The following is a 21,986-nucleotide window of genomic DNA, read 5'->3' as shown; positions in this document are numbered from 1 at the left end:
TATCTATCTATCTATCTATCTATCTATCTATCTATCTATCTATCTATCTACAGTATTAAACACAGATGCCTGAGTCAGTGCAGGAAACTTCAAGTAAGAGTATAGAAAGAGGCTCAACTGAGGACACAGGAAGACAAAAATTCAAGTATTAACCTAAGGACTAAATTAGATACAAAGCAGGAATTAGAATAGAGCCTACAAAATAAAGCAGAAAATCATAGAAGTCTATATGCTGACAAAGTGAGTACCACTAGGTTTGCAAGGGAAGTTGTTCCCCCTGAGTCACTCAAGACAACAGCAGGCTTAGACAGATGCTAAGACTTCAGAAGAAACATGAGGAAGGACAGATAACATTAAGGAGAGACGGTGAGTGGGGATGGGCCATGAGTGAGTGGATTTGAAGTGCTTCACTAGGATCTAGGAGCAGCTGGGGAGGATGTAAGGGTCTGTGGGCTCATGAAATCATCATCAGTTTAGAATCTCTAAGTAGGGTTGAGAAGGGGAGATTTACCTCAGATGTTTGAGGCCACAGCTCTTGGCCCTGTAGGAGGGCAATGTCTATTGATAGAGAGAGAGGTCCCTATTTTAATTCTTAAGAAAACAAATGACTTCCTATGACTTGTCTCTAGGTCTTAGCCATATTCGACTCAAAAGAAAGGTATGCTTTAAAAGATGACTCCCATTTCTGGGAAAGACTAAAATTTAAAACTCAACTGCAACAAAAAAGAAAGTTATTTGGTGCTCACTCTTAATTTACAGCATGGCCACCAACATATGAGAAGAACATCCTGATTCACAGATCCTATTCTAAACATGAGACAAGAGTTGTTGCTGACAGCATATAACTTCTGTTAAGTATTACATATTTACTAATCACACTTGAAATGTATTTCTTTCCACAATACATAATTATTTCATATAGTAAGCCACAACAGTGCACAACATAAAGTGTGAGTCCATCAGTGTATCTAGACAGTGTATCGAGGATAATTGTATGTAAATGTGGCTGCATTTTAAAGCAAGGACAATTTACTCTCTTATATTGCTGGGATTATCATGGCCCCAAATGCTAATTTCCCAAATGTTATAATTAAAAGGAAAACTATAAAAGGATGTAATTTTTGCAGCTGTTTTTAACATTTTAAAATGACATTTGGAGCTACACATACTGTGTTAGGTCCAACAAAAAAGCAAAGCATACCATCTATTTTGATCAGGAATAAACTTTTCTTTTCATTAAGAGACAGCTAGCATTTTTTAGGTATAACTGCACATCTTGTAATTTACATTCCTGTTATCAAAAGCAATAGAAAATGAGAGGGTTGGAGTTTCTCAGTTCACACCATTACTTTGAAAGTGAGACTGTGATTATTTTTAAAAGAGAGAAGAAAATGAAAAAAATTTAAATTAGCAAAAAACCATAAATATTTGCATCCTTATGCTGTTGTAATACTGATTAGTTTGGTACCTCCAAAGCCTGGTCTAAAGGCAGGAGACAGCTACCTATGACCAGCCAGCATTTTAGCTGACAGCTATAGTGGTATAAGCAAGGGGTGTCAGGTTCCATGAGCTCCAGACTATAGCATATGTAGAAGGGACTTCCCAGATGGCAACAGAGACGAGCTGAGATAGACATACTGGTAAAGTCCCCTGACTTGATGTCTAACTCTATTGTCCCTGAGTCTCAGATATATGATTAGGAATAAAAAAAATTACTGGCCATTGGATAGACTTGGATTCTCTTTTAGTGACTTTGGGTTGTAGTCAATGTAGGTCTACCAAAAGGATGTGTACCTCATACAGCACACATGGCCTGTCTGGAATTATTACATTATATATTTCATATAATTTCATTTTAATTGTATACTGGACCTCAAAAAAGTACTGTGTCTTTAATCACAGATACCAAATGAATAAGCCCTGGCCAGTGCCTGGATGCTTAGTGGCACTCTTCAGTGCAAATCTTCATAAGAGCATCCTAGCATTTACTGGAGGATGATTGTTCTTTATCTGGTCCATTACAGGACATTAAAAGTTTTTCCCTGGGTATCAGTGCTCATGTAAACATTTACTGTAAAGCTAAGAAAATGTACTTTGTAGAGATGATTGACAGATTTCTAACCTACCCATGTCACAAATTAGGTTATCCAACATTGATCACTATACAAACACGATTCAACAGTGTGAGGCAAGATGAGTGTGAGACACAAAGTTCCCCTATACAGTTTAATCTGGAAAGTTACCCTCTAGTTAAGTCAGTGTGTAATAGAAATATCCAAAGCATCCAGGGGATGATTCCCTAAATGTACTTTCACAGACTTTCAAATTGTTAGATATTTTCTGTTGCAAACTGAAGGGGCCTAGAATCTGAACTTTAAAAAAAAAAAAAGTACAATTTGATGCCATAAGCATTTTCTGTACTTCTTCCCAGACTAATTCTGTAAACAATAACTATAACCTCATTAAGTAATACTCAGATGTCAGAACCAGTCCTGATCTAGCCCAGCATCTCAGGCTTGTTGAACCTGATATAGACTCAATGGCCATAACCTTCAGCTCAGCACACACCCTACACCCTAACCATCCCTCCTACTTTAGAGCACTGGAGACTGAGCCCCAGAGTATTAGAGAATAGTGCGGGGTAGGCCCCTCTTAAAAGGAGCTGTGAGGAGAACTTGCTTGATCCAGCTCTTCACTCATTCTCACATCTACCCTGGAATTCCACCTCACCTTCTCAGCCAAATCCTGGTTAAAGGGCTGAGGGCCCTCAGAAGTTAAAATTGATCTGTTATTTCAAAACATGCTCTCCCTGCTCAACACACTAGAACAGTCCATCACAGACAATCTTCCTAGCACTTCCTTCAGCCTCAGCCTCATATTGAGAGCATCAAACCTTTACCAAGCTTCTGCTATGTGAATGGCAGTGCTGAGGAGTAGAGAGAATGACAAAGAACATTTGCATAGTTAAAAGTATAAGGAAACAACATGTGCAGACCACATGGATAATAATGAGCCAGAATAAAAGGGGTGGGGTGAGGTCAGGGAGAGGGAGCTCTACAGCTACATAGGGAGAGTGAAACCTTCCAGAGGAGGGGCTGTTGAAACAGAATGATGATGCCCAGGATGCACTGAATAGGGAGGGAAGACAGAACAGAAAGGAAAATGCATGTAAGGTACAGCCAGAAAAAAGCAGGAACTGGCCTCAGATGTCTGTTGTGGAAGAGAATCAAGGGGTGGTAAGATTGGCAGCATCACTGCACAGGATGCTTGCACAGAACCTCGAAGGTCAAAGTACCACTCTTAGAGGCCTACTGGCCAGCTGCTCTGTACACCTAAGCAGTAATCTATCCTGGTGGATGAAATACTCAGGAACGGGTGCTCTGCTTCACAGGTTATGTGCCAGAATACTCAGAGGCACTGAGGACTCTCTGCTCTATCTAGTATGGGGATCGCTGAGTAATAAACAATGGATATATTATATAATGGGGACTAGGAAAAAATAAAACTAGGAAAGTGAAGAGGAGCTTTAGGACAACAGGAAATAGTGGGAAAGATCACCAATATACGTCTCCTGCCACCTGGGCAAGCCAGACAAAGAGCTGATGGCTTTTATGGCCTATTGTGAGCCTGGCAGAACCAGAATAGTGAGTGCAGAGGAAGCCAGAGAAGGGGGCCATGAACAGCTGGAGCAATAGCCTTGGCACTGGGCTTTTCCTAACACAGAGGGTGTGGCTGTCTCTACTTTCACCAGGGCTCCTTGAGGACACAGATCCTTTCATCTTGTCTGAGTGTATATTCTGCGGACCTCCTTGAAGGTACACAGTAGGCATTTAATCAAAGATTATGCTGGGTAGTGCCTTGAAGTTAATGGCATGAACTACTGGCCCAGCAAGATGAGTAAGAAGATGACGCCATCCATGCTGGACTCTCTTTCCCTTGGAAAATAACAGTTACTCATATTCCTTGCTCGTTCGTGTTAGCAGTAACTCATTACAGCAAATTTGGAAAACACAGTTTTCCAAAAAAAAATATTTCCATGTATAACATGGAACTGGGAGCACATAATAAAGTAAATACGCCTTTTAATGATTTCCCAAACATATATACCTGGGACACATACTGAAACAATACACTGGTACTGTTTAGCAGTTTAATATCATAACATTCCATAATAATGACTTATATAAACAATTTCATTGTTAGAAATGTACATGGACAGACCAGTCTGAAAAATGTTTGGTGGGATCTACACTCCAAAGTGCAAGAACAACTTATTTTAAGAAAAGCTAAGGTAGGCAAGATGACTCAGAAGATAAAAGCACTTTCCACACATGCTTGATGATTTGAGTTCCTTCCCTAGATCCTAAATATAACCTGAGATGTGATGACTCTTGCCTGTAATCCTAGCACTCCTAGGATTAGGTAGGAGCTTACTTATCTACATAGCTTATAGGTAGAAACAATAAGAGACCCTGCCTCCAAAGCAGGGGCTAATGAGAGAACTGACCCCCAAAAAGCTGTCTTCTGACCTTCATATATACATATAATATATATAATATGTATTATATGTATACACATATAGACATTATATATATGCATATATAATATATGTATATATGTATTGTCATATTTGACCCCATATACATGAAAAAACTTTACATCAAATCTTTCCTATAATAGAGAGGGTCTCGTTATTAATCTCTGGATAGTTTAGAACTTACTGTGTAAACCAGACTGGCTTCAAACTCACAGAGATCCATCTGTCATTTCTTCTGAGAGCTGAGATTAAAGACATGTGTCACCATGCTCTAATCAAGATAAATGAGGTCATTTTTTAAAAAGCTGCATATATTTATAGGCAGAAGGCAAACAAACAGCAGAGAAGCTAAACCTGAAGGTGCAGAAGAGACTTCAGATGGACTAGACCCTTGAGGTGACAGAGAGCATAAGACTGGAGAAGTTTGTACACCTTGACATTGTACAGACAAATACATCAAACTAATGCACTATCTTAGTCAGAGGTGCTATTGCTTTGAAGACACCATGACCACCACAACTCTTATAAAGTAAAGCATTTGGAGCTAGCTTATAAGTTCAGAAGTTTAGTTCATTCAGGGTGGGAAGCATGTGAGCATGCAGGCAGTCATCGTGCTGGAGGAGTCAAGAGTTCTGTATCTGGATTAGAAGGTGGCAGGAACAGAGAATTCCCCTGGGCCTGGCTTGGGCTTCTGAAACCTCAAAGTTCACCCTTGGTAAAATACTTCCTCCAGCAAGGCTATGCCTATACTAATAAGGACACCCTTCCTATGCCATGCCTTAATGATCAAACATTCAAATATATAGGGCTATGGGGACTATGCCTATTCAAACTACCATATACAATTAACCAGAGAATGCAAAAATATGTGCCTCCATGTTTCTGATGAGTTAATAGCAGTTTGGAAACTCTGTGCCTAGACAGCTTGTGGCCACTCCCAGACTTCCTTTGCCACATTTTTCCAAATCCCCAACAAATCTATTCACTTATTTCCTGATATTTTTCCTCTTTATTCTTCCCCCTGTTGCTTTAATTTAATTAATAGCTACCATCAAATAAAGAATTCTGGATAAGAATATAACTGACAGAATACCAAACTAGGAAAAGATTTAAATTAGAAGATTAAATACAATGTTATCTAGAATTTAGTTGGAGAAAATGAAATAGTTTAAAGTGTCCTCATTTATTTGGAAAAACTTAAATAAGTTATGATATCAACAAAGAATGAGTAATTACATTCATTGGCTTGGGGAAAACATCTCATAATGAAGTAAAAGTAGAAAAAGTAGAAGACAGAACTACATATTGAGGACAGTCTCAAGTTTTAACCATACTGTATGATGCACTATTACAATAACTGATGGCTAAGTAAATAAATGTACCTTAAAAGATAAGAAAATATTACCAATGCAAACCAGTGATTATATCTTGGTAGAAGAATTATAAACCTCTGTGATTACTTTATTCTGCTGTTCTGCTTTTTTTAAATAAGCATTTGGTTTGAAATGAGAAAAAAAAACTAAGCTTCTAAATTTTCTCTGATTGTAGCAACTGTTTCGCCTCTGTTGGGTTCTATCACCCCTGGTTCATTTCCATTGATTTCTGACAATGATGATAGTTAACATTTGCAGGTCATGCAAGATGCAGGGGTTGCTGATGTTGACAAACATTCAATGTCACAAAACTGGGTAATAGCTATTAAAGATTAGAATTATGGTCCATGATCAAAGGAGATGAAAAGGCCACATCAAGAAACAAGTCATGCCTCCACATTCTCAGCCAATGATCACTCCTCAAACACCTTCTCCAAAGTAGGGACAGTGTTGAGGAAACCATCCATGTCAGAGGTAAAGGATATATAATTGCACTAAAAGACATAATTTGAAGATGTTTACATTGCTAACAAGGAAAGATGGAACAGACTATGAGTGAATAACTAAGGAGATGAACTGTGGGCTGCAGTTCGAAGTCTTGTTTGAGCAAGTGGCAGGGGATTCTGTCACCCCAAGAGCTAATAGGTATTTGGTCAAAATTTGCAGGAGACACATGCAATGACTGGGAGAAAGATGGATGCATATAACAGGAGCCCTTCACAGAACCAGAATGTGCTCTAAACAAATGGGTCACCAAGGAGCTGACTAGTAAAACATAAATTAGCACAATATATTACTTCAACAGGACATGTTACTGTCATGTAGGAATAACTGGATCTCTCCCAACTCATCTTTGCCCATAACAGCCTTTTGTCATCTCACTAAGAAATGGTTCACTTATTCCGCAGGGCTTCACAGTAGATCTAGATTGGAAAATAAGGGAAACAAGCCAGCCCACAAGGCATTCTACAGTAACACAGGAAAGTCAACTTGTTCTTGGAATCAGCAGTTCTTCTTTCCATCTACCTTGAAGACAAAAAGCTCACAGAACTATCACTTAAAGTGGCTCACAGTGGAATGATAGTCAAGGATTTAAAAAACCAGAAAGACCCAGCAAAATCACCAATTAATACCAATCTCAGCTAAGGGAGGGAAAGACCCACTTCCTTTAGTTTCCTTCATTACAAGTTCTTAAAGACTATGTATCTTAACAAGCTATTTAAGACAATCTATAGCCATCATAAAGTTAGTAAACAACCCATAAACAGTGAGACAACTAAGACAGAAGTTGGAGAAGAAACTAGCACTACAGCAAACTTAACTAGAAATACAATGGCAAGGCTCAATAAAAAGAACCAACAGACACAAACACTGTAAATAACTCTCAACTATATATAAACAAGCTAACTACCAAATTAGCAGTAGCATAAATATTGTTAACAACATGCATTAAAGCTCACATGTTCAAGGTCAGCAAGAAAAGCAGAAGCAGAAAGGCATGGATCAATGGAGGTCTTTGACCGAGTGTCAGGAGCCTGGAGTCTGGGAGTGTGGTGAAACGCATGCCGTCCCTTGCAGGGTGGGTCTCCGGCCATCTCTAGCCAGTGCTCCACCAGAAACCAAGATATCCTTTCATGGCCCCACAAAGATACATTTCTTGTTATGTAATGGCTACTAGCTGGTAAGAACTCTTCACATCTATCTTAGTGAATCTCACTGTTTGCATCCAATCTTAAAACTGTTCCTTCAGATTTGAGTTTCTTCTGGATTTATTTTCTAGAATTTCATTCCTACAACCAACCAGAAGACAGCAAGAATGTGGGAACTGCCCTTATTCTAGCATTCCAGATCAGGATGAAACTCAGCTATAGTCATAGACAGTTGGATCCTAGGTAACAAGCAGGACACTGGGGAAAGACATCTGTTTCAACATGGTTGTAGGCCGGAATCCTCTGCTTACTGGCAATACAGCCTATAACTGCATCCCAGAAGCTAAACTCACAAGAATATATTCAAGAACTGAATACCATTTCTTGAAACTGTTTAAAAGTAAAAGAAACTCATACAGTATTAGCAGAAGGGTGATGAAATAATTTATTAATGTGCAACCGAAACTTTTAAATTCTTCTCTCTGATCTAAAAATGCCAGCACTACATTTTTCTGCCTCGAAGAAGTTACTATGGAGAACATAAGAATCAGCTACAAATCTCTTCAGGCTATGGCATATGATAGCTGGAAACTAGACAATAAAACATAACTCAATAGAAGATAAGTCCAGTAAGAGATGGAATATCTACAGTAGAATATCATGTGGTTATGAAAAGAGTATAAAATAAAAGAGCTTTGAAAGAAAAAAATTTTTTAAAAAACCCTTACAAATGAGCCCTTCTTTGCAAATGTAGTAAATGATAGACATCTGATAAGAAGACACTGAGGAAAAATGGTTGGTCCATCACTGCCTAGAAGGCAAGGAAGTGGAAGGTAGCAGCATGTGGTTTCTGGGAGCAAGAGTGAGAGGTTGCTGGTTACACCTTAGGAGTAGTAGTTATAGGGCAAAGGGTCCAGTCCAAAGCCTCAAGCCCAATCTCCTAGAGACGTACTTCCTCCAGCTAGATTACACAGCATCCCAAATAGGGCTACTGGGTAGGACCAACTCCTCCAACACATGAATTTGTGGGGACATTTCACACTGAAACAGTGAAGGAGAAGGAGAGAAAGGCACACTGATCAGGGAGCATCCCAAGCAAGGCAAAGTACATGGCCACATGCCAATTCTACAGCAATTTCCTTTGTACATGTTTGTGATTTGAACCTCTGTGATAAATACTTAACATTGACCACCTTTCTTCTAGTGTCTTCCCCCTGATGATGGATAGCTTCAGGCTATCACAGAGTCAGGGCCTTCTACAGCTACCAGGGTATGTGATAGCCTTGGTGGAGCTCCTGAGGTGGCTCACCAAACCCAGCCCTGACCCTGACTTCTGACATTTTTAGGTCTAGCTTGGTTTGAAACTGAGTTGCTTCTTTTTAGAATTTAATTATTCAAATTTATCCCTTTAAATGGGCTCACCACTGCGCAGTACTTAGAAGAGGCTAATGTGCCAGCAAAAATTTCTTTTATTTTCAATACTAAAATGAACTTGGAAGGTATCTAATTTTGCTTCAAGCACTTTCATGAAGCTGTGAATGCTTCCGCCTCCTGCCAAATTAGCTGCCTGTTTTCAGTCTCCAGCGAGGTGGGGGAGGCTGAGCAGTCGGCTTGCTTTCTTCTTAAAGACACTGTGCCAGTGAGAAGGAATGTTTCCCCTGCAGGGAAATTATCTGCTGGCAAAGACCCTGGCTGGGCACTTCTCCAAAGGAGAGCTAACTCCCCAAGGAAGCCACCAGGCTGCTCTGCCCCATCCAAAAACTCTCTGGCATTACGAACCAATGTGTGTACAAACCAGTTTCCAGAGGAGCTGGAGATGCAGGCCAACAACAGGTTCCAAAACTGGAATAGAAAATGTGTCCAACTTGATGTGCCCACCCAGACAAAGGAGACAGTTCATGATATAAAGACTTGATATATAAAAGAAAAATCATGAGCCCACTAAATTCAGAGTATGGTTCTATTGTTGCTATTTGTTTTTAGATATAGGCTACTTGAAAGATTAGTAGGTTGCCTGCTGAACAAAAAGGAAGGAAAGAAGGAAGGGAGGGAAGGAGGGAGGGAGGGAGGGAGGGAGGGAGGGAGGGAGGGAGGGAGGGAAACCTGCTGCTTTGAAGACGCATTGAGTCTCACCAGATAGGATCATTCGCAAAACAGCCACAACTGTTAATGTTTTGGCTCTGGGAGAAGTACTAAGCAGAATTTTTTTTTAACTACTATAAAACTAACTCTCATTATCCCACTCTTCTAAACAATACCAAAGGAAACAGGGATATGTTGATCTGTGCCATGAAGGAAGCACTCACTACAGCCGAAGGAGCCAAGCAGAAGTACAGCACACATGGGTCATGCACAGCACAGGCATCTCGGGACCACTGAAAGACTCATTCTAGCCCCAAGTCTGTAGATCTGCAGAAAGTTACTGCCTATGTGCAAGATTGGAAACTAAGTGAGGAATGGAGGGTTCTTGCCTTCAAGAAGCCCACAACAGGAAAATGCCTGGGCATAAGATTACTTTAGAAAGAGAAGGCATGCACAGAATGTCTGCCCAAGGCAAAAAGGAGAAATTCAACTCAAGCTGGAAATAGGAAGAAGCCTCCTGAGAATGTGATTCCTGGACTAAGCTTAGAAGAGAACTAAGCAGAAGAAGTGGATGGAGAGCTTCACATAAGTGTTGGGGAAAGCTTTATACAATTAGCCAAGGATTAAGTTCAGGTTGGAAAGTGAGAGATCATACTGGAGAACAAAGTGTTGACGACAGTGATGGTGCTTGGAGGTCACTCTGTGGAAGCCAAAAGGACCAGGACCAAGGCTAGGAAGAAGAAGAGATTCCCAAGGAGGGCTCAGGGAACATAAAATAGAGTACCCTCAGGCTCAGGTTGAGTAGAGCCCTGGAGACCTGTTCCTCAAGAACTACAGAGTCATTCCAGGGTAATCCTAGGATGGTATGCGTAAGACAATGCTATAGTTCTGATTCTGGACAGACTTTACAACCATCTTCCACACATACTGATTCATACTCTGAAGTGACCAAGTCTCTTTCTATACATGACATACCTTCCTTACCTTATGTGCTGAGCATAAGGCTGGAAAAGCGAGGGGGGTCTCAGACACCAGGCACACCAATGAGTAAAAGCTGGCCAGCTGGAATCAGCCATTCATTCAATAGGGAAGTGCCTCCATCCCATAGGCAAGACTGAGTATTTCTTACAGGCCACACAGACACTCCCAAGCTTTCCCCATAGTGAGTCTGAGAGCTAAAAGAAAACTGGAAACCAGCCAGCTACAGAAGTTCAAAGCCCAGTTACTCAAAGTTGTTCTTATCCTCACTATCTTGACTACCTGACCCTACTTCTATGTTTGTATTTCAGCTAAATAACATTCAACCAAAGACTTGAGCCTGAGACTAGAAGTCAACATATTTTCCTTCATTACATCTACAGACAGTCAAACTTCCAGGACCCAAAGTTGGCTGCCTGGCTTGGTTTTCTAGCCCACTCTTCTACTAGGTTCCTTTCATCATTACTACTCATTCTGAGCCCTCACTTCCAGCAACCTTACAACTGTTCTCCAAGCTGAAATGAGCTACCTGTAGTCACTGGGAATTCCATCCACAGTAGGGGTACACTCATCATCTGTTTACAATACTTACAGAGTGGGAAAGTATTCTTTCCTCCTCTATTTCTAAACATTCTTTTTTTCACAATTGGATAGTCTTCAGAAAGAAGAAGGGAACAAGACAGAGTGCTGGAGAACCATAGTGAGACAGTTCTTGGATCGACTAGGATGGCTATTATCAAATGCAGAAATCCTCACAGGTGGGTAAGGGTGCAGCCCCTGGAAACTGCCCTTGATGCTGTAAGAATGTGAGGCTGGCAGAGCCACAATGGGAAACAGATGAGCGGTTCACTGAAACATTAAAAACAGAACTGCCAGATGATCCACGAATTCCAACTCTGGGCGTGGACTCAGAACAGCTGATATCAAAGACTCAAGCAGACATCTGTATGCTCCTGCCCAACAGCTAACAGTAGACACAACCATTGGCAGATGCCTATTAACAGATGACTGGACAAACAAAATATGGATCCACACACACAAGAATGCTATTCAACCAGAAAACAGGGCATTCTGACAAAACCATTAAAGCCTGAATGACATCTGCTAAGTGAAATAAACCAATCTTGAATCAGAACATGCTCTGACCCCACATGTGTGAGATGTCTAAAAAAGTAAGATTCATGGAAGCAAACAAACAACAACAAAAATAATAGTGAGTCATTGGCACAAAAGTATTGTTTTAAGAACACAGAACTGCCTCTTGTAAGAAGAATGTTCTAGAGATCACCAGCATGGTAACACCAATGCACTTGACTATATTGTGTACTTAAAATGATTATGATGGTAAAACATTATAGAAAGCCTATTTTACTACAACTACAAATGAAAGTTGTTACTAAACATGTACATAGTTACCATGCATTAGTACAAAGAAAATAGTTATTGCTTGTATACTGGAATATATATTTTAAACATATATTCTGGATAAGTTGTTTTGCTTTGAGACAGAAAATAATATAGCCCAGGCTAGCTTTGAATTTTCTCCATAGCTGAGGCTGGCCCTGAACTCTCAATAGTCCTGCATCCATCTCCCAGTGCTGATATTGTAGGCATATATTGTCTACCTGGCTCTGAAGAAGCTTTTAAAAAAGGCTTATCACAATTTATAAAAGTAATCTCAAATGCAACACCATCTTCCTACCTCAGGAAGCTGAGCTGCAACCTGCACCCTAAATCCATCCTGCCAAACACAGAAATGCAAGTCCCAAAGAACAACTCTGTGGGATCATCAAAACAAACTATAAGTGCTACTAGTGCCTGGCTTTCAGAGAGTGCTCTCTCTTACAACTTCACCTGCTGACTCCCTATCTCTTCCATACCCTCAGCATGACTCCCTCTACCCAGCTCTCTTCTGGGATGTTTCCTGCAGTGGCCCTCTTCACCAGGTCTCCTTCTGTAAACATGTCAGGGACCAGCAAGGATGCAGCTCACTGGAAAGCATACAGTCAATTCCCTGGTGCTAAGTCACAGCAGTGATTGTCAGTCTTTGGAAGGTGGATGATGAGGACTAAATCTTCAGTTAGTACTCTTTGCCTCTCTCTTTTCCAGGCAAGACCTTCTTACAGTCTGGGAACATCTTTAAGACTTCAACTCCAGAGGAGAAAGTCTCCAATCACAGGCTTCTGAGTAGCTCTACTTAAGACTCCTTGTAATCCTGCTGTCCTCTAGATGACAAGTACTCTAGTTAGTCAGTCCAGGGTGTGTGCTTCTACATCATTGAGAATGAGCTAAACTATACAAACAACTGGTGCCAATGAAAAGAAGTACTATTAGGTCTCCAAAAAAGAAGACAAATGGCTCTCATGAATCAGACTTATATAGATCTCACGAGACTGGCTGCAGGTGATGTCAACCTGAAGATTACTACTGGAAGCCAAAGGTTTTCTATATCACCCAACATATTAGAACGTGCCTATCCAAAAGGGGCATGGTACCAGAATGAAATGTTTCCTAGGTAATATCATGTCATATCAATCCTTTCCCAAGAGATCCTCCAGAGAAGGCTGCAGACACAGCTGCCCTCTGCTTTGAACTGCATGCTGGCTTGTGTTCATTTGAAATGCATTTGCATGACAAGCCCATGTTCCCAGGCTCTGCACAGAGAGCTCTGGTATTTAGCAGGCTGTCAGCACAAACTAAACCCTCAACAATACCCATTGCTTGGTGAAGCATCACAATGTGAAGTCTCCATCTGAGAAATGCTCATGCTCTGATTCTAAGCAGTGTATTATCTAGAATTAAACAACTCTTTAGTGAGGGCCCAGGTATTAACCACATTTCTTTCAATGTTCTTCTAGCTTAATTTATGCTACGAGTATTTATATCTGAATCATAAAAAAATGGTATAAACAGCATGGCTATAGCTTTAATTATGCTTCATTTTGCCCACTTGCTAGAGCCAACAATTTCATAATGAAGTGTCTGCCTACCCATAAGTCAGAGTAGGCAATTTTTCTTCAATTATATTTTAATTCATGGGTAATCACTCTTTACAGCAGGTAGCAAGTGCAGAGGACTGGGAACCAGGGAGAAGGAAGGTATGATGAAGTATTAAATAATTTCATTTGAATTTGTAGTAACAAGTACTACATGAATGTCTCTGTTTTTGGAAGCCAGGTGAAGAGGATGCATCATGCTCATATCAGAAGCATCCAGAAGCCACCAGCTATTATTCAGCATAAAACGTATTCTCCTTTGCATTTCCTGGTTGCCTTTGCTCACTTTCTCATTTCAAAAGAAGGCATTCTCCTCCTTCTACCACCTTTTGTCAAGGACCAGAACATGACCACGAGATTATTTAAGTAACTGTATTTTTTCTCAGATTGTACCCATACCACTTTTTACAGTACATCATATCCCAATAATTCTAATGTCCATGCCCAGAAAAATTAATTAAACAAAAACAAAAACCCTAGAGGAGTCAGTTGTCCTAGTAAAATTTTAATCTGAAAAGATTTGCTAAATTATTAATAAACAAGAAATATGTATGGCACGCTGAAATAAAGTAAGGCAAGGCTTTCACCTCACAAAGCTTCCAGCCTAACAAGAAAGATGCTTATGTACTTACTCTATCACCTGCCCATGTGAACTCATCTTCCTTGTCCGGCCCATTTGGGAACATCTATCCCAGATGCTTAGACCCAAGACTAGGGAGCTCCCCTTACCCCATAGCTCCTCAATTATACTTTCCTATGTATCTATGGCTGAACCCCAGACCTATACCACCACTATCTTTCATAGAGTATAAATAAACAGCTTCCCCCACAATATCCTGATTCCACGCTACACTTTCCATAGTAAATGCCCTTCAAGTTACTGTCCCACGCAAAGGCTTCCCATGTTTGCCAGTGCTCTTAGAAACCACCATTCCCTGCAGTGTCTGCCAGGGGCCCGCCCACACAGGCTGTCACGGACTGGGCCTCACCCTTCTTCTTCCTGTATTCCACTTCCTCTGGTCCACTCTCCACTTGTAATTTTGAAGCATTTTAGTTCCTTTCCCTTCGTCTGAACTGTTTCCCATTCCACAACCTGTCTCTTATGAGTGTCACCTTCACTCTACTCAAGCCTTAGATCAAGAATCTCCTGCTCTGGAGGGCTTCCCTGACCACTCCACCAAACACTGCCCCAGAGGCATTCACTTCACTTCACCTTTACTTTGTCTGATCTTTTAATCATCTACAGGCTGATTCTCTCCTCCAACTAGCACGGACATCAACATTGTCAACACCAAAGGTCCCATCTTAGAATCATGTCTGATTGATAGAAGTTCTCAGAAAGAATTTGCTGCAGGATGGATTGCCTCCACAACAAGTAATGAAACAGTGATGGCAGAAAGGCAGCCATGTGTGCTGAACAGGGACACTCTGTGTTGATGAAAGCTGGCAATAATCTGCAGAATGGGATCATCTGCATGCCGCCTTGGAGGAGTGGGTGTCAGGAAAAACAAGTATCAGAAACTGGAACAAAGAAACAGCTCCTTTCGCACAGGCTCTTTCATACGTATCAGAATCACAGCCATAGCCTGAAGGCCAAACATGTTCTCAACCTGTGGGTCATGACCCCTTTGGGGGTTTGTATATCAGGTATTCTGTATATCTGATATTTACATTATGATCCATAATAGTAGTAAAATTATAGCTATGAAAAAGCAACAAAAATAATTTTATGGCTAGCAGTCACCACAACATGAAGAACTGTATTAAAGGGTTGCAGCATTAGGAAGATTGAGAACTACTGCTAACGAGGGATATGCAGCAAAGTGCTAAGATGTGTTGAGATGGATGTATCAGGCTATGATCAGATGTGCTGAGATATACCAAGATGTACTGGTAGTGGGGATGCTGAGTGGGTTCTGGCTAAATTCTTGGTTTTAGACCACAGGAAGTCACTGAAACAACATTTTAATTTTAGACATGAGATGTAAGAAGAGTTCTGAGGATGCAAACTGGTACACGTTGATGACATTTTATCAATACTGGGGAAGAGACTAAACTTCAAATCAAACAAAATACAGTATTATTTTTAACAGGACTATGTGCTCTGCATTTTGTGGAGGAAAAAGAACTCAATGTCATATATATATATAAAAATATAAAAGAATGAGAACTAGTGACCTGAGCAGAGATTATTTTTTCATTTTCAAAGATAACAAATAGCCACATTAAGTTTCCAGATGGTAATAAACTAAAGGGCACACAGAAGATGCAGATGGTGGTGCTGGGTTCCAGGATTAACTGGGTCTTAGGCTGGAACACATCCAAGCATAAGTCTGAGTAGACAAACAGTACTTACAGAAGGGATCCCACTACTGAAGCTGCCATCAGTGCTGAGCACCACCAGATTCCATTAGCTGATACAAGCCTCTGATCTCTTCTAGCAGCTGAGAAAGCCACTGGAAGTTCCTAAGAACCCACATGCACCCATGCCTTCAGGACTGCCTATTCAGTATCTCTGAAAGGATTCTCACATTTTAGAGTCTCCCTGACATATGGTTTATTTCAAGACACAATTATTTAGTGATCATAACTTTTCTCAGTGAGCATACAACATGAAATTTGAAAAGCGTCATGGTAAAGGCAAAGTTGAATATCACAAAATACACTGTTTGGGTTGATAGGAGACACAGAACCTGTGTCTCACCAACTAGCTTTCATCTTTGACTCATATATCACAAGATCTGGGTTTTGGTGTGCTGGTCTCTACAAGGAAGAAAGTAGAGATGTGATTGAAGGTGTTTCCCTGGACAGTGAAGCAACAACTCTTGGAGACATCTGCTTTCCGCCATAGAGTGTACTAACTGGAAATCAAGGCACAGTTGCAAGTCATAGCCATGGCACGAGGCCCCAAGTGGACTAGGATGAGGACTGATAAGCTGAGAGCAGGGGTGGGGGTCAGACAAACCTGGCCATCATCACACCTCTAACTCCCAAGCACATACTCAAACTCCCCACATGCAAACCAAGCTACTGCGATTCTGAGAACCAAGAGGATGGAGGGGACTTGGCACAACGTCAGTCACAGGGTAAATGCTAAATGAAGGACAGTTCCAGAGACACCTGCCACTTTCACTTCACTCATTCAGCTCTATTATTTTATGTGAGATTCTCTCGGTGGGAAGCAGGAACTTCTGGAACTTCAAAACTGAGATGTACACAAAAGTATTTCACCTTGCTCCCTATTTCCAGACATTTTCATTAACACTGTCATCTTACCAATGAAGTCACCAATGACGTGAGCACTTAGGCTGACAACTCAAGGTCACCCAGCTGCTAAGCCCATTTCAAACACTCCATTTGTGTCTTTAGCTCTCTCCTGATGTTTGAATGTAGTAAAGATAATTCTCTGTGCTATAGGATGTCCTAAGATCAAGGCTGTTTCTGTTATTACAGATAATTTATAAAACAAGATAAAAGCATTTAAGCCAAAGAGATCATGCACTGGGTAATCAAAGTGCCAACTTAAAATATTAGACAGTTATGAAAATGATAATGAAGCTTGTAACCATCTTTGCTAATGCTTATTATGTTGTTAAGCAAAAAAGAATCAGAGAACATAATCCCATTTATACTGTGATTATAACTAAGTACAATTATGGACATATAGCACTGGGTGGAAAGGAGCTTGGGAAATGACTGTGGTTGATATGCTGAGGAGGTGCCCTTGCCAAAGTTTTATTACCATCAATTGACTATAATGTAGTTGGCATCATAAATACTAACACAGTACTAATCACAGGAACGAGATGTTGCTGTTCACTTACCCCGGGTTATACAACATGACTGCGGACAGGTTCTCACAGGACTTTGAGAGGTCGGTCATAGACAAGCTGAAGGAGGACAGGAGGCCACTCTAATAGCAGACACAGGGTAGAATGGTTACCTCGGTGGGTATGAGGAAGTCAGTGCTAGCATTCATTGCTTTCTGCTAGTGGCAGGCAATGAGATGCACACACTTGTGTGAATGCTTAATATCTGGCAGATGAGGGACAGATGGGCCTGTATACACCAGAAAACACTTAGCAATAGAAATTCACCAGGCATTTCATAACGCAGAAAGCCTCCTAGCCACAATGCAGTAAAGTTTAGTCAGAAGTTAGAATTACGTCTCTGTTGCCATCTACATCACATTCACTGAGTGACAGCGATAAAGGTGAGGAGAGGCCAAAAGGTAAGAACTGCTCTATTTGCTTCCAGTGCAAGCTCTTGGCAGACGCACTTCCCCTATACCTCTCTGGAACCATGTTCAAAACACACTATCTAGAGTGGCCCTGGGCAGAAAGGACAAGAAGGTTTACTGGCTGGATCATGAGCCCTGGATTAGGTTGAGGAATGTAGCTTTGCTCTCATTTTCCATCAAAGGTCATGGCAGTTAAAGCCATTATAGTAAACAGTGGCATAAGGTGCTATGTCACTTGGTAGTTAGAACATAGGCCTCAGGCTCACAGGTTAGGGCTGTGGCTTGATTGCCCACCTGTCCTCAGAGTCTGTTATAGATAGCCTGTCTTGGTCCAGTTTCCTACTCTGTCTATTACCTATAAGTTGGGGTGGTAACAGCTGCTGTACAGATAAAATAGCAGAATCTCTGCTTAAGTTCAGCATAGTTCCTAGCTCATGAAAATAGAAACTGCAGCTCTTATTGTTCTCAGGAGTCTAAGGTGAGAACACAGTGTAGATTTCCTTCCTTCTCATTCAATCTTCCTCTCTTTCTGTGGGCTTCAGCCTTCCTCCACCATCAAGCACCATGAGACCTCTGAATGGCCCTATCCAACCAAGCCCATCTATCTCTCTCAATGGTCCTACTTCCCCCAACCCCAACTTGCCCCCAACTTGGCCTGCAACAAGGGGAAAAACCCAATTTACTATGGTTGACTTAAAAAATAAGAGTGATTCAGTTCTAAGATTCTGGTAGATGAGTCACTGCTCACTTAATGACACACAAAGCCTGGGCCCTCTGGGGATGTGCACACTAGAAAGAAGGTTCTAGAAGGAACAGCTGTTTCTTGTGTGCCCTGGATTCTACTTGCTGGCTCTCCTATTCCATCATTGGTCAGGAAGTAAAGTGCCTAGAACTGAGCTGTTATAGGACTTCTCGCTAGAGGCTTTCATCTCAGAAGGTTAAGTAATAGACCCAGGAGGATACCCTTGCCCAACCTGGACAGTCCACAAGCCCTCACCTTCCTCTTCTCCCTAAGCTTGGCGGCTTCTTTCGGATGGTTAAAGCGAAACATGTTGGTTCTTCCCAAGAGTATCACAGCACCTAGAACACACAAGAACAGCAGCAATGGATGGAAGGAAATGTGACTTCAGTGGTAGGCAGTGGGGTCAGCTGGCAACAGCAATGCATGGAATTCTCCTTCCAGTGCATTTGAAAAGGATGAGAGGCTTCAGTCTCAAGGACCACCCATGGAAGCTAATTTTAAACCTGCATGCACTTTTCTTTTTACAGCTGGGCGTCACAATATTCACAACAACCTAGGCAGAAGTGATGATGCATCTAAGCATTATAACCTATTATGAGATTTTAAACTTAATATGCAGATAATTAAATTTGTGATTGCTTCGAAGAAAAAAATCCTCCACATCTCTAAAGAGGTGTAACATCAAGCAAAACATGTGATCATGAATGTAGGAAATATTTATTAATGCTTACAGAAGCAGACATTCAAAGCAAAGCAGTTTTATAAGAAATACAGCAGAGCTGGCAGAAAACAAATTCCTACCGCTAAAACCTGCTGGAATCAGGGGACTATGCTGCGTCCTGTCACAAACCCTGTAAAAATGTAAATGTCTATATTAGGTGCTCAAGAAAGGATCCTAGACCAGAGTTTTCATTCAGTACCTAGTGTTCAGTGGACAAGAGAAGTCAAGGCCAATGCTCATGAATGACCAAGCCTAGGAGGAGGAGTCAGCACAAATAAGCAAATAGTTTCTAAAGTCAGACCTGTCCAGTTCCAGACATGTCGATATCAGCTATGGAAGACAGTGAGCTCCCTGGCCTCAAAGGCAATTAAGAGAAGCAATGTTACACACAGACTATCTCGTAATCTTGTCCATGCTGGAGCAATTATATTACCTTATGACAGAACATAATGTTCAGTCTTTGCCCTGAAAAAGACAAGACTCATGCTCTGGAGTTGGCCATAAAGAGCAATGACTGTGTAGCAGTCTAGCATCAAAGTACCAAGCAGAGACTGGAGTAGCTAGAAGCACCAAAGACCAAGGCTGGTTTCACTGGATAACCAGGGGACAGAGAAACGCAGGGCCATGTGTTATCACTGGGAAAGTCTGAGCTACAGACAGGAGACTAGCTAGCTCTGTTCAGAACATAAAAGTTCAAGTCCAGTCCATACAAAAGATGTTTGAAACAACAAACATACTGTGTGGACCTGGAACACTGAGAGAAAGACTGACCAGAGTTCACAATCTAGAGGACAGTGATAAAGGCCAACAAACAATTTTTATGTTTTACACAGAAAATTTCAACAACAAAAATACTAATTGTGAATAGTTAAAAACTTAAAAAATTTCACACAAACCTCAGGTATCTTTCTAATCAACCTTGAAACCTCAGAAGACACAGCATGTTGAGAGGACAGTCTCAACAGATCCCTTAATGTCCCTTGGCTCAAGTGCTGGTGCTGCTGAGGGCTGAGCACAAACAATAGCCACTTGCTTGGGTGTGGCCTTTGCCTGGACCTGATGGGTCCTAACATAATCCCAGACATACACATACTCTGGAGCTTTAGCAAGGATCCTACCGCACTTCTGCTGCCACCTACTCAGTCCATTGTCTTAGAGATCTCAGAGGAGTTTCCAATCCATACAGATAGCCACTGACTGGTTCAGACACAAGGCACTGGGAGTACGTGAAGAGGTGGGTTCAGTAGAAGTCATTCTTTCACAGGGAATAGAGTCACCATGAAGAGAAGACAGTTTTAGGAGACTCACAAAGGCAGTAGATATTTTCCTCACAAACAATCTCTCCTCCTCATAGAAACTGACACCTGTGCTCTGCCACTTATGGAGAGGCACCACTACTATAATTAAGAAAGGTGTTTTCTGACCTTCTACTACTAAGTCTCAGAGCTGTGTCTCTTATAAAAAGTCAAACTCTAAGCAGTCATGGCTAGGAAGTACATACATTTAATATGCTAAAGTTACATTAGAGATTAATAAGGCCATCAAATTCCAGGTGTTAATTACATCTAGCCCAACTTGTTTTTTCCTTCTGTTAATCAAATGCCTAGGCAAGCAAGTTAAAAATTGTTAAATATGCTAATGGAAAAAAGAATAGTATCTCAGAGACATAATTTTAACTCATATTAAGTCACTGAAAATAATCCAGCTGCCTATGTTATTTGCATGCAGTTAAAAGCCCTTTCAGCACTTATGAATGAGAACAAAACTATCCATGATAATTCATTATTTCTATTTAGATGTGTGTCAAATGCCTGGCCTGTACAATGGACTCCATTAACAGCTGTTTCCTCCACTCCCTTCTACTGTTCACTTTTATTCAAGAAACACTGAGTCAAAAATATGTGCCATGCTTATATGATAATTCTGTTAATTTGTGTAGCCAGCAAATACTTAGTGAACACTTCCTGCATGCTAGTTATCATGATAAACACTATGCCTTGCCTTTCAGAGCATAAGCAGTAAACAGAGAGGGTAAAAGAGTGAAAAGCTTCCCATAAAGGAAAAGAATCAGGTTGCAGAAAGGAAAGAGGTCCTTGAGGGGAGGGCTGAGGAGGACAATCTTTGATGGCATGGGGGGGATAGTTTATTGCTAGAGGGCTTGCTGCCAGGCACGAGGCCCTAGATTTAATATCCAGTATCAAAACTTTAATCAATTAAAAAAAGTGCTGAAGCTGAGTTTGGGAGAAGCATATATAAAGATTCTGTAGTAGATGTTAGGTCTCCAAGGACAAGGGGTTAACAAGGAGACTTTTTTTGTTGGTTTTTTTTTTTGGTTTTTTGAGACAGGGTTTCTCTGTGTAGCCCTGGCTGTCCTGGAACTCACTCTGTAGACCAGGCTGGCCTGGAACTCAGAAATCCACCTGCCTCTGCCTCCCAAGTGCTGGGATTAAAGGCGTGTGCCACCACTGCCCTGCACAAAGAGACTTTTTAACACAGCAAAGCAGACCTGACCTCCAGATTCTCCCAAAATTGCTCAGTCCCTACCTGTTATAGGACATAGCTGGCAAACCCTGTCACCTAGGCTGAGCTCTACAGCTCAGGGGCTGGGCTGCCCTTCCGCCAGTGGCTCTTCCTATATATTCCAGCCATTTTGGGTATGCCCAGATCT

At 41.1% G+C, this 21,986-nt stretch overlaps 1 protein-coding gene across 3 annotated transcripts in view; it reads right to left on the bottom strand.

Annotated features, from left to right (window-relative positions):
- Positions 1-21,986, bottom strand: part of Kif16b (kinesin family member 16B) — a 276,501-nt gene that overhangs the window by 103,801 nt on the left and 150,714 nt on the right. For all 3 annotated transcript variants that reach the window (XM_028755092.1, XM_028755101.1, XM_028755084.1), the window contains exons 16-17: positions 18,853-18,935; positions 17,440-17,528 (exon numbers count right to left, since the gene is read on the bottom strand). In XM_028755092.1, coding sequence (XP_028610925.1) covers positions 17,440-17,528; positions 18,853-18,935 — 172 coding nt within the window. The remainder of the gene's footprint in view (positions 1-17,439; positions 17,529-18,852; positions 18,936-21,986) is intronic.

This window comes from Grammomys surdaster, unplaced genomic scaffold, assembly GCF_004785775.1.
Source record: "Grammomys surdaster isolate TR1022 unplaced genomic scaffold, NIH_TR_1.0 129, whole genome shotgun sequence".
NCBI classification, from domain to species: domain Eukaryota; kingdom Metazoa; phylum Chordata; class Mammalia; order Rodentia; family Muridae; genus Grammomys; species Grammomys surdaster.
The sequence above is the reverse complement of the archived record's forward strand: the minus strand, read 5'-3'. Positions and strand labels throughout refer to the sequence as shown.